Source organism: Rhineura floridana, chromosome 8 (assembly GCF_030035675.1).
Source record: "Rhineura floridana isolate rRhiFlo1 chromosome 8, rRhiFlo1.hap2, whole genome shotgun sequence".
Lineage (NCBI taxonomy): Eukaryota > Metazoa > Chordata > Lepidosauria > Squamata > Rhineuridae > Rhineura > Rhineura floridana.
In genome coordinates this window covers 17,824,190-17,837,215 of record NC_084487.1, presented here as the reverse complement: position 1 = coordinate 17,837,215, position 13,026 = coordinate 17,824,190, and the positions used below count along the sequence as shown (strand labels likewise).

The 13,026-nt window shown below is 43.5% G+C and overlaps 1 protein-coding gene and 1 long non-coding RNA gene across 3 annotated transcripts in view; one reads left to right on the top strand and one right to left on the bottom strand.

Moving 5' to 3' along the window:
• Window positions 1–3,121: 3,121 nt before the first annotated feature.
• LOC133390239 (uncharacterized) lies at window positions 3,122–7,408 on the bottom strand. Its single transcript, XR_009764345.1, has 3 exons — window positions 7,265–7,408; window positions 4,546–4,654; window positions 3,122–3,179 (listed from the first exon to the last, which is right to left on the bottom strand). It is a non-coding gene; the product is annotated as an uncharacterized LOC133390239 (long non-coding RNA).
• A 645-nt stretch (window positions 7,409–8,053) lies between these two features.
• The window catches only part of BCAT1 (branched chain amino acid transaminase 1), an 85,615-nt gene continuing 80,642 nt past the window's right edge, over window positions 8,054–13,026 (top strand). For both annotated transcript variants that reach the window (XM_061638430.1, XM_061638431.1), the window contains exon 1: window positions 8,054–8,348. In XM_061638430.1, coding sequence (XP_061494414.1) covers window positions 8,340–8,348 — 9 coding nt within the window. In that variant the 5' untranslated portion in view covers window positions 8,054–8,339. The remainder of the gene's footprint in view (window positions 8,349–13,026) is intronic.

The following is a 13,026-nucleotide window of genomic DNA, read 5'->3' as shown; positions in this document are numbered from 1 at the left end:
CATCAACAAAACAGATTCCCCCCTTAAAAAAGTGCTCAGAGCAGGTCACAGATTTTTGTGTTCTCTTCCTAGCCCCCTGATGGGAGGAGCTAAACGAACTGGAAAGACCATTTATGTCCCTCATTCTGCAGCATAGTACCCAGTTTGGGAGATCCTGTATTTATATAAATGTCAAAACTTCATATCATCTTCCTGTGGTGAGGGGAACAGGAGGAAAGCACTCCTAATCATTCCTGGGTACAATCTCATGGAGAAATATTGTCTAAATGCACCCTCAGATTAATCATGTCCACGTGGCATTCTCATGCCTCAGTCTGCTTTTCTTACATGTGGGAGCGGCCTGTTTTGTTAAATAGTAAATGGTGGTAGCACTATAGTCTTCTAGAAAGTAAAGTGGAGACAATTGGCTTCTTAAAACAGTCTGATTTAATAGAAATCCTGCTGTTTGTGTGGTGAGAATTGCATTAATTGTGAAGCACCTCTGGGTTTCTTTTTAAAGAGACAACATGGGCAAAGGTTTTTAAGTTATCAAAATACAAACACCCAGTATAATTCCTGTTTTGACTTCTCACAGTCCTTTCTGATTAGAAAAGTATGCAGATTACTTCTGTCCGCAAGAATTGTTGGAAGACTTTCAGAGGGGGGTAGTATCTGTCTCACTGCCCTTCAGTGAAATAGAAAGTTCTACAAAACTAATATGCATTATGTTCAGAGCATTCTGAACGTTGTAAGTTGGGGTAACATCATGAATTTTCTCAAGGCTTTGACTTGTAATTGGCAAGAGATGGGCAGTGAGCAAAACATATCTCCTGCAGTTTCCAAGGTTTCCATCTTGGCAAATACAAAATATTTTTTTTCCGAAGTTGTTATTAAGATAGAGGTCAAAATAATTTTTTTGCAAAGTTTGTGTTATGATAGAGGTCAGAATGACTCCTTAGCCTTAAGGCTGCTGTCCTATGTGTCTTACTTGGGCGTAAGCACATGGAACTCAGTGAGGCTTACTTCCAAGTAAGCATGCATAGGATTGGGCTGCATGCGTTGTAATCTTTTGCAAAAAAAAAAAGTGTCTTCTGTCACAACAAAGTAAGTTTTTCCCATTTAAATGTAATTCTTGATTGCTAGAATCACACCAAGGATCTTGTCCTGGAAAAAAATACTGTAAATACACTTGTCATACCTTGAATAAATGGGTACTTTTTCTATTGTTGTGATGGTGTCATTTTTTTAACTTAGTACTTAAATGTTCTGTAAAAAAAACAAGCAAAGCTGATCTATCTGTGTGGTTCATTTTCTCTGTTCCACCCCAAAGTATGTTTTTTGTGATATTGAACATAATTCCTTTTTCACCTCAGAAATTAATGGCCTTAGCACTTCTATCTAGGTACTCTGAAAAACAGGTTGCACCTGCTGAGCCAATCCAGAGCCCTTGTGCTTCCTGCCAATCACAGGAACTGATGTTGCATATCACTTAGGAAATTCTTGGGTCAAATTTCAAGAGTTAAAAAGATAAAGGAGTGGCTAACCTGTGGCCCTCCAGAGGTTGTTGGGACTACAGCTTCTATCATCCCAGGCCATGTTAGCTGAGGATGATGGGAATTGGGAGTTCAACAACATGTAAAGGGCCACAGGTTCCTCATATCTTGATTTCTGCCTGTCAGTCAGCTGACAGCCAGTGTGGTATAGCAGTTAGGGTATCAGACTTGGACCAGGGAGACCCAGGTTCAAATCCCTACCCAGCTACAAATCTCCATGGGTGAATGACATTGGGCCAGCCAGTCTTTCAGCCTAACTTAACGCACAGGAAGATTTCATTCGGAAATGTCAAGGGCAGCTCCAAATAGTTTTTAAGATGATAATCCATTGGTGTGGAACATTAGGGATTGGAGGTATGTTTCTAGGATTGCTTGAAAGAGAGGATTGGTCAAGTCACAAAATAGCTGCCATGGGTGGCCTCATGGCATAACAGAAAATTAGAGAGGACTCGCGCTGAAACTTTTATCATTATTATATTTCCATACCAAAAAAGGCTTGACCTGAATGTCTGCCTGCCTGACAGCTGTTAAAGGCACAAGAACCCTGTTTTCCCCCAATGCCAATCCCAAACTAAAGGCTAGGCTGTCATCTTGTACCCACTTACCTGGAAGTTAGTTCCATTAACCACAAAGACTTCTGAGTAGGCATGCATACCATTGTACTGTCAGTTAGCTACACAAGGAATTCTTAATGAGTCCCTGGTCTTTGGCTTCTGTACAGCAGGAGACATGCCTCTTTAGAAAGTTTTCACATTTGCCTTTTTTGCGGGGAGAAGGATTCTTTAACATCCAACCTTATTGTGTAGTAGTATTTTCAGAAAATAACTTGCAGGCACTACCTGATCTCTGGCGAACCCAGAAGAAGGAACACTGCATCCTGATTGATAGGGAAAAAGGAAGGGCAAGCTAGCTCATTTCACAGAAATCGCTTAAAAGCGTTCTTGCGCATTTTGCTCCATAACTCTCAGCGAGGGCTAGTGACTTACTTTTTTTTTAATAAAGGAAAGCTCCGATTCTGGACAACATGGCTAGGGCATCACTGAAGGCCTTCACAGGTGCCATGGTGCCCATCAGCGATGGTTTGGCGACCCTTGGCCTAGAGCAATTTGGGCACTGCTGACCTTGAAATGGGGTGGTTTTTATGATTGGCAGGATTTATCTGAGGTCAATGATCATACAAAGAGCTTCCCCCTAAGCAGGTAGAACTCCATCTCCATTTATCTTTCCTAATACAGAAGCTTGCTTAACAGGCCCCCTCTGCAAGGGATCGTCCTATTATTCTGTCAGCTGCTTCAGGAGTATTGATCAGTTTTCCAAAAGCAACTTCTGAATTGATGCAAATTCACTGGCTGCTGACAGGAAGCATTCCCTGCACGACAAATCAAGCCAAAAGTGGCGGGCTTAAGAATCACTTGTCTGGCAGACCTGTTCTGGTGGTGAAGGCTGGTGGTAAACATACCTACCCATTTTGTTGCTAGATCTCAATGCTCAACAGAAGCTTCAGCCTGTCTTTCCTGCCCCCCACTGCCCCTGAAAATGGGTGTGGAGGTCAACAAGGTGTGCAAACTTCAAAGAGAACTACGTTGTACATACATACCAAGATTCATTGTAGTATCTCAGTGCAGAGGCTTTTGCAACTTTCCTAGCCTGCAATGGCAAACAGGTGAGTTAAATCACAATAGGACTCATATTGGTGGGGACAAGGAGAGAACATGATACACAGGCTGGTAACATTATATGGCAGGGGTTCTCAAACTGTGGTCCAGCTTCCTGGTGGTCCAAGGCATGCCAGCATCAAATATTCTTACTGATTTTTTAAATTGTATTTCTACTGGTTCTTTTATTCCTTGCATTGCATTTCAGTTTGAATTGTGTGGAATGCAATAAAAGAATCAATCAAAATACAATTAAAAATCATACAGCTTCTAGCACTGTGCATTACAATTGCTGCAAGAAAAATCATTAAGTGGTTGGCCAAGACCCTCAGCAATTTTCAAATAGTCCATGGGAGGAAAAGTTTGGGAACCACTGTTACATGGTATGGATCAAGTGGATAGATTCTTCTTGGGGTTATCCAGTGAAACTGATTGGTGGCAGATTCAGGGCAGGTAAAAAGGAAGGACTTCTTCATATGGGGCCCTGATCCATAGGACTGGAACCTGTTTTATATGCCTAGATCTTCTGAAAGTTATTTTATTTGCTTTTGTGTGTGTGTTTTAGGGCTGTTTTTGTTTGTAATGTTTTAATGATATATTGTTTGTTTTTGGATCATACACCGCTTGAGATTTTTGAAATATTATTAAACAGTTTATAAATGCTTTTAAATCAATAAAACACATAATTAGTTCTAGAATTTGCTGCCACAAGCTCTAAGTGGCTTAGATCACATTTGAAAGGATTTTAGATGAATTGAGGAAAGCACAAAAGCAGGACTACAGCTGAACATCAAAAAGACTAAAGTAATGACAACAGAAGATTTATGTAACTTTAAAGTTGACAACGAGGACATTCAACTTGTTAAGGATTATCAATACTTTGGTACAGTCATTAACCAAAATGGAGACAATAGTCAAGAAATCAGAAGAAGGCTAGGACTGGGGAGGGCATCTGAGAGAGAACTAAAAAAGGTCCTCAAATGCAAAGATGTTTCACTGAACGCTAAAGACAGGATCATTCAGACCATGGTATTCCCAATCTCTGTATGGATGTGAAAGTTGGACAGTGAAAAAAGTGGATAAGAGAAAAATCACCTCATTTGAAATGTGTCGGAGGAGAGCTTTGCAGATACCATGGTCCACGACAAAGACAAATATTTGGGTGTTAGAACAAATTAAACCAAAACTATCACTAGACACTCAGATGATGAAACTGAGGTTACCTGGACACATAATCAGAAGACATGGTCCACTAGAAAAGACAATAATGCTGGGAAAACCAGAAGGGAGTAGAAAAAATGGAAGGCCAAACAAGAGATGGATTGATTCCATAAAGGAAGCCACAGACCTGAACTTACAAGATCTGAACAGGGTGGTTTATAACAGTTGCTCTTGGAGGTTGCTGATTCATAGGATCACCATAAGTCGAAATAGACTTGAAGGCACAACAACAGCTGCCAGTGGACCCTGCAACAAAATGTTAGTCTTATGAGTGCTCCTGTTCAGAATTCACTATGTCTTTCCCCTTTTTCATTTTTTCTTCCAAGTCAGAGATGTGTGCCCACTCTATCCTTATTGGGCTGTTTTCTCCATTTTTAAGGGGGGGGGGAGTGCTTAATTCCAGGTACATTAAAATTTTGGAATTCTCCAATGACTTCTATGGGCAGCTTCCACTTCCGTCTCTGCGGATATTTAAAGATAGCTTCTCAGTGTGAATCAGGAAATGACCAATTCAGACAATTGGACAGTTGTCTGTATCCGTTTTGTATCTGTCTCCCTCCCTCCTCCTTTGCCATCTACCCTATTCCCCCTCCCACCTGGTTGTCAGTCCCCCTCCCCATTAGTCAACATTCTGTGCTACTGAGACCTTATGGGGAAGTTTGGGGGGTGCTTTTGTGTGCCTGCCCCCAAAATATTTGTGTATTATTTTTTTCATCTAAAAGTCTTGGGATTATCCTGAGTTTGCTAATACCTTCCTCTTGTTCATGGGAAGACTTGAATCAGAAAGAGAGAGAATGATGCAAGATAGGCTTATCAAAGGCTGCTAGCCACAATGGCTAAATAGAGCCTCCAGTTTCAGAGGTAGTCTGTCTCTGAATACCAGTTGCTGGGAGAAAGCCATTGCCTTCAAGCTTTAACTGTGGGCTTCTAGGAGGCACCTGCTTGGGAAGCAGGATGCTACACTGGATGGACCATTTGGGTCTGATCCAACTGGTCTTGTGTTCTTAAAGGCACTACTTTGGCCAAAAGAGAGAACCACAGCAAGCTCTGTTAAAATACATGAATGTTTTACTATCTAACCTCGAATATACCTAACGGTGGACCTTTTGAACTTTGCAATGAATCTAAACCCCTTATCCTTTTAAAACCTGAAAGGATGCCTCAAAACAAGCAATGGGGAGGAGGAAGGGGCTGTCTTGTAAAATGAAGCCCCTGTCGAGCTTTTCTACTCAGCTGATTGCTATATTGTTTTTGGTTTTTTTAAAGCCTGCAAAAGCTGGTTGGCAAATGGATTCCAGCATCATCATTCACTGCTGGCTTATTATTTGAGCATTTCCATGGCAACCCTCACTCTCTACCTTCGGATCTTGCAAAGACTTACTCGCATGTTGCTTTATGCTCTTACTGTAAGGGCTGGAGCATGCTGACAAAAAAACTCCCAACAGCAAATGCAGATTTCGCTCAAATGACCAGTTCAAAGCTGTAAATGGCTGCAGTGTAAAGCAGCCAAACTGGTATTTTGTACTACTTCAAATGCAGCAATGTTCCAGAATTCAGATGAGATGTTCTGGAGCTGTGGATGAAAATGGAAATGGGCTGCCTTCAAGTCGATCCCGACTTATGGCGACCCTATGAATAGGGTTTTCATGGTAAGTGGTATTCAGAGGGGGTTTACCATTGCCTTCCTCTGAGGCTGAGAGGCAGTGACTGGACCAAGGTCACCCAGTGAGTTTCATGGCTGTGTGGGGATTCAAACCCTGGTCTCCTAGGTCGTAGTCCAACATCTTAACCATTACACCACACTGGCTCTGGAGCTGTGGCTAGTTTTTGATTTATTTTTATGTGAAAGATTTATAGCTCTCCTTCCAACTCACCTGAGCTGCTGAAAGCAGCATACATGAAACATGAAAAATAATCAGGATAATCATTTTGGGAGGCAACAGAATTTAAATAATACTAAAAACCCAAAGACGCAGCAGTGTAAAACGTTAAAACAATTTCCAGCTGAAAGCAAAACTGCAAAGTCTGGGGAAAATAACAGTAATTCACAAGAGAAGCCTAGCTGCCAAAAGTATTGCCATGGCCTGTGCAGCACAACCAAGAAGTCCTTTACCCCCTTTCACTATCTGGCTCACCTCAGTTGGTGGGAGCACCTCACTGGGGCAATTACCAAAAGACCCTGCTCTTTGAGATATTTAGTAAGCATAAGGGTAAAAACTATCCTTAATAATAATGCATTAATAAATATCTCCCTCTAATAGCAAACTCAGATAGTGAGTGCCAACAGCAATGGAATCAAAATGGGGCCAGTGATAAACAGGAGGGAGTTGTTAAGATACCCAGGGGAGCCCCAAGGTTTGCAGAAGTACAAAAAATCATCTTTAAATTAAAGGAACCTAAAGGGTATCCCGCTTCTGCAAAACAGCAGCAACAGCAGGCTAGTCCTGATTGGGCACACAATACCGGTATCAGTTGGAAAAGAAAAAAATGGAAAACCAGGTGGAAGGGATTGTATAGAGTATCCTGGATGGCTGGCATGCATGCATGGATGTTCTACTTCCACCTTCAAAGGCAATATGATTCTGAACATCAGCTACAGGGAATTGCAGGTGGGGAGAGTGCTGCTTGGCTCAGATCCTGCTTGCGGGCATCTGGTTGGCCACTGTGAGCACAGATTGCTGGAATACATGAGCCACTGGCCTGATCCAGCAGGCTCTTCTTAATACAGACAAGAGATAAAAAAGAAGTGTTTTTGTGCTTTCCAGGGTCATGAGGAAAGCACAACACTCCATGGAGATCAGAGGTAAGTGGCAATTCCAAACATACTGACCAACAAGTAAGTCCCATGATACTTACCCATCAAGAGCCAGTATGGTGTGCCTGTTAGATTCTTGCACTAGGACTCTCGTCACATAACCTTGACAGGAAGAAGTGCTCACACGGCCTTGAGCTCCTTGAAGGAAAGGTGGGAAATACATGTAATGAAATAAATAAATTGAACTCTACTCAGAAGTCAAACCCATTATTAAGCTTGCACTTTGCATGAGCCTCAGGGAGAAAAAAAATTAAGGTTTTATGTATTACCTTCATGTACACGACACACAGTAATAACATTTTCTGGGTGGCTTACCTTATCAATAAAATACAACAATGTAACAGTTGGCCATTAAACAGCGGCAGCTTTAGACAGAATCTAAAAAGATTGAGAGATCTGAAAAGATCTTGGAAAATAAAATTTAAAAAGGTCTTTGCCCTGCACCAACATATCCCCAAAGTAGGCACCAGGCCCATCTGTTGGGGGAACACAATGCACAGGCAGAGGTGCCACCACCAAAAAGCCCCTCTCCTTATAAGCAGCACCCCCGGCTTTACATTGCAATCCTCTTCATGTTTACTCAAAAGTAAGCCCCGCTGCCTTCATAGGACAGCGTGCAGCCTCAGGAGAGAAAAGGCCAAGGGGCGGAATGAGAAATGTTTGGGTCTCTCTTGCAACGGTTGCCCTTGGGCGCCTTCAAGGCCCCTAAGAGTTGCGATGAAGAATCAGGAAGAAGAAGACGACGACGCCTCGGAGATGTTTTTATGTTCCGCTTTTCGTCCTCCGCCTAGCGGCAACTCCGGAAAACGCACTTTCCTGCCTGTGATGCAATCGGCGCAGGCAAAAAGCCGCTGCCGCCGCTGGCTGCTTAAGGAAGCTCTTCATCTAAGCCGAGCTGCAACGTGTCCCGGAGCGGTCGCTTTACCCTTCGCTCCTCAGGGTTGCTTTTGCATTGGGACGGGCGGAGCGAGGAAGAGCGAGCTGTGGCGCTACATCTTCGCAGCCGCGCCAAGGCAGGGAAGACGCGAGGAGAAGCGAGCCCACCCCCTGACCCCACTCCCCCTCTCTCTGCCACCTTTGATTTTTGGAAGTTGCGGGGTGGTGGATTTTGTCGGCATGATGAAGGTAATCGGGAAGAGGCTTGCAGCCAAGGAATCCGGGCCGCACGTTTGCAAAACAGGGGCACAAACCTCCCCTTGGCGGAGCGGGGCGGGAGGCGGGCGATATTGCTGCTGTATGCCCGAGATTCCTTCGCCATAGACGGCTTCAGATTGCGATGCTTTGCGCTTCCAGAATATCCATACGGACTAGCGCTGGAAAAGAAATAAGATCGGAAGGGGGAAAACCATCCGCAATTTGTTTTGATCGGTCCTTTCTGGCGGGCGGCGGTTGTCTAAGTGGAGGTTTTGGAGGTTCCTGAAGGATTTTTAAAAATGTTTTAGGGGTTAAAACCCCAAGTTGCATTTTAAAAAGTCTAGATTTGTTTTCTTCTTTTTTTCAGGCATCTCGTGTGTTCAGTAGCTTTCCTCCCATCTCCCAAATTTAGCAATGGACATGCTGAAGCACAAGAAAGGCAGGGCAGTGATAGGATTCAGAATCGTGGCTGGAGGTTTCAATTTGTGTGTGATTTGTTTTAGATATATCATTGTGTGTGTGTGTGTGTGTGTATATATATATATATATATATATATATATATATATACAAAAATTGGATGGTGCATTTTAAAGGGCCCAGGAGTTTATTCATAGATGTTAGCTTTGCCTCAATTTGCATGCTCCAAATCAGGTCAGGAGGGAACAAGGAGTCACTGGTGCTGATGGGCATGGTCACTCAGAGTTAATGGAAGATATGAGTTCAGTTCCCCCATGAGATCATGCAAGTATTTCCCTCTTTCTCTCCACCGCCCCCAACTCTCCTTCTTTGGCCACCACGCTTTCCTAACAGATGTGCTCTAGATCCTGTTTCCTTTCATACATTTCCTCTGCTCCTTGACATGAAGAGGGAAGAAATTCTCATCTGAATTGCCAATATGGACCTTTTTAACTTCTAGGATGACGTGTGTGTTTTGGGGAGGGGAGGCAGTAACTTTGCACCGCAGGGAGCAGCTGGACCCCAGGAAGTGTTTTTTTGTGGGGGGGGCATGGGGAAGTCTACAAGAAAGATAGCAGTGAAAGGGGTTCATATCCACATGAGCATGCCGACAAGGTCATGGCAAAATAGCATATCTGAGCTGCGTGTTGCTGGTGCTATTTTTCATACCCCTAGCAAGGTGGGACATGGAGCCAAAAAGCTACCCACTGGATGTGACTCCCTTTTTGGGGGGAATTCTTCACGGCAGCCCTTATTTTGCCAGAGGAGTTAGAAAATTAGGATTGCCATGTCGCTCTTTTGTTCTTAATAGTCATGCTCCTGTGCCGTTAACAGCTGGTTGAGAGTTGCTAAGTCACTGGTTTTTTTTCTGCACTGCTTCTGATCCAAAAGAAAGCTCCCTGGGAAGAACGTTTGATTATTAAATCACTCTGGGGATTGTAGCTCTGTGAGGGGAATGGGGGTGGTCTCCTAACAACTCTCAGTGCCTTTAAACTACGTTTCCCAAGATCGTCTTGGAAGCCACAACTGTTTAAAGTTCTGTTGCGCAAGTGGAAGTTCTGTTTTGCTGGTACAATCCACTGTTCTTCCACTTAGAATTGCATCAGCATTGCGTCAAAAAAAAGCCATTCTCCAAGAATCGTGGAACTACTTGTAATTTGTAATTCTGCTCTGAATCAAATAATGGATGTTAATTAGATTCAACCATTCAATAGAGGTAGCTGTGCCCAGGTCTAGCCAGTCTTAACAGGTTGGTGGTTATCTTTGCAAGTCATCACAGGTGAGAACTATTAGTTACTGTTTGCGGTGGCAATACCAACGTACGTATGGTCACATCACTGTGCGATGCCAGCGATGCCAAGGAATAGTTTTAAGCTGCAGGGAAGTAGCTTTAGTTTACATCTGACGGGATATCCTTCCAGTGATAGCAGTTTGGTAATGGGATGAGCAGAGAGAAGCTGCATGAAAATATTTGAGAAAGAAATGGCATTTTTTTGCTGTAGAGTTTCTCCCATTTTGTCATAGCTTTTTGAAACGCCTATGTAGAATGTCCTTCCTCTGAGGGTTGTGGGGAAAGGGTAATGCCAAGAAAAGTTAGAGGTTTTTGTTTTTTTTAAAAAAAGATATTGCTGCGTTCTGTGTTGTATACCTTATTTGTTTGTTTGTTTGTTTATATAGCACCATCAAATGCACATGGCACTGTACATAACAGAAAACAGAAAAACTAGTCCCTGCGTACTATCTAATTCCCTAGGATCCAATGTTGCCCAACTATTTATATTTATAATCCCTGTTTTATAGCAGGGATGAGGAACTTGGGCTCTTTAAATGTTGGCCTGCAGCACCCATCATCCCTGACCATTGTCCGTGATGTCTGGGGTGATGGGAGTTGGAGTCCAGCAATATCTGGAGGACCACAGGTTGGCCAATCTTGATCTGTATCGTTAAATTCCAGTGTTGTCAGCACCTTTGACATAACGGTAGAGATAAATGTATTCAAGTGGATTTTCAGCAGAATGGTATGTACATTTTATGGGAGGTGGGGAGGCTTCAGAACTGTAGGATCTACTCTTTTTTTTTTTTAAATGGAACCCTAAAGTTCATAAAAGGAGTGGGGAGACCAATAACAAAATAGTGACTGATGGTGATGCAAAATGGTGGTCCAAAAGGAATAACGGGTGTGCAGTGGAGCTGCCTACTCTGAACAAGAGAGGATGCACCAGCCTAGCCACCAACCTCACTGTCTGTGCATGCACTGTATGCACATTAGGCTCTTTTCATGCATCTCAGTGAACTTGCAGACAAGGAGGGTGGTGACAAGGGAGAGGGCCTTTTTTCAGTTGTGTTTCCCCATCTGTGGAATACACTCCCCAGTGAGGTCCGCCTGGTGCCTTCCTTGACATCTTTTTGGTGCTAAGTAAACTCTTACCTTTTCCCCCAAGCATTTAATAGACTGAGATGTTGCCTGTTATTAGTATGCTGCCAAAGGTTCCTGTGGCTATATGGAGGTATTGTTCCATCCCTGGCTGAGAGAAGAGTGATTAGCACAAGGTCAGCCATGGCAGAGAACAAGTGTATTTGAGTGGGTGTCTGGTTGTTGTTTTTTAAAAAAACTTTGCAGTTTTATCTGGTATTGATAAACTATTGGGAGACAGAAGCCCTTGGTGATCTGATGCAAATCATCCAGATATTGAAGCCTTCTGCTTCCCCTGTTCCCCACTTTAGAGTACTTAAAAAAAACAAAAAAACGGTAGACCCATTCTCCATGAATCAGGGAGAAGGACCTGTGGCCTTCCAGATGTTGTTGGACACAAACTCCCATCAGCTCCAGCTAGCCAGCATAGCCAAATGGTCAGGAAGATGGAGTCCAGCAATGCCCAGAGGGCCAGGTACCCCATCCCTGCTGTAAACGATTGTGAACTATGACAGATAAATGGAACCTCTGCATATGGAAACAGTTTATCTCCAGTTACCCAAAGTTGAAGATAGATAACAGGGAAGGCTGATCTCTTCCTATCCTGCCCATAAGCATCACAGATGTTTCTGGCTGGCTAATGCTGAACCAAGGATGGAGAACTTGGGCCCTGCAGATGTTGTTGGACTGTAGCTCCCATCATCTCTAACCACTGGCCATGCCAGCTGGGGCTGATGGGAGGTGTAGTTCTCCAGATGTTGGACTTCTCTATTCCTTAACTAGATGCAACTTTGGTCTGTTCCATCAGGACAGTTTTATTAGAAGACTCTTACTAATCAGTGGCGGCTGGTGGCTCCATGTCAGTGGGACAGTGGAATCTGCTCCACGTTTTAGTCCAAACTAAAGTTCAGACTAAAACCCGGAACAAATTCCACTGCCCCACTGACATGGAGCCACCAGCTGCCCACTGTTCCTAATGCAGTTATAGCCAACTCAGTGCCCTCCAGATGTTCTTGAACTACAACACCCTTCAGCCCCAGTCAGCATAGCCAATGGTCAGGGATGATGGGAACTGTATTCCAGCAACACCTGGAGGGCATCACCACTGGCTACCACTGTTGTAATGGTGCAAGCTGTTTGGTGGAACAGACTGCCTCCGGAGTGGGGGGCTATCTTTAACTGGAAGTCTTTAAGCAGGAGCTGCATGGCCAGCTGGCAGGGGTGCTGTTGTTGCATGATTCTGCTGCATTGAGCAGGGGATTGTGGACTAGAAGACCTCTACAGAACCTTCCAACTCTCATTGGTTGGAAGGTCTAATCTGTTATTCTTCCTTGGAGCAAATCACATAGAAATATAGTGAACATAGAGTTTTAGAGTGTTTTTAGTGTTTTGTTTGCCATCCTGGGCTCCTACTGGGAGGAAGGGCGGGATATGCAGGGCTGTGGAGTCGGTACGCCAAACCTTCGACTCTGACTCCGACTCCTCTATTTTGCTACTGTCCGACTCCGACCCCACCCAAAATTGCTTCCAACTCCACAGCCCTGGAAAGGGCTGTAAATGCCTTTTTAAATTGGAAGCTCTCATAGGAGCATTTTTATCGCTGCCTGAATATGCACTGATCTTGGCATCACAGCGTTTGTCTTCATCTGCGTCCTGTGTCATACACTGACACACAAAATGTTTTCCATCTTGAGTTATGGTGAAATGCTCAACTACAGCTGACTTCATGGGAAGCTTCTTTGACATTTTGAATTTATATTTTAAAAAATTTGTCAATCAAAATTTATTTTGAAGCCGGA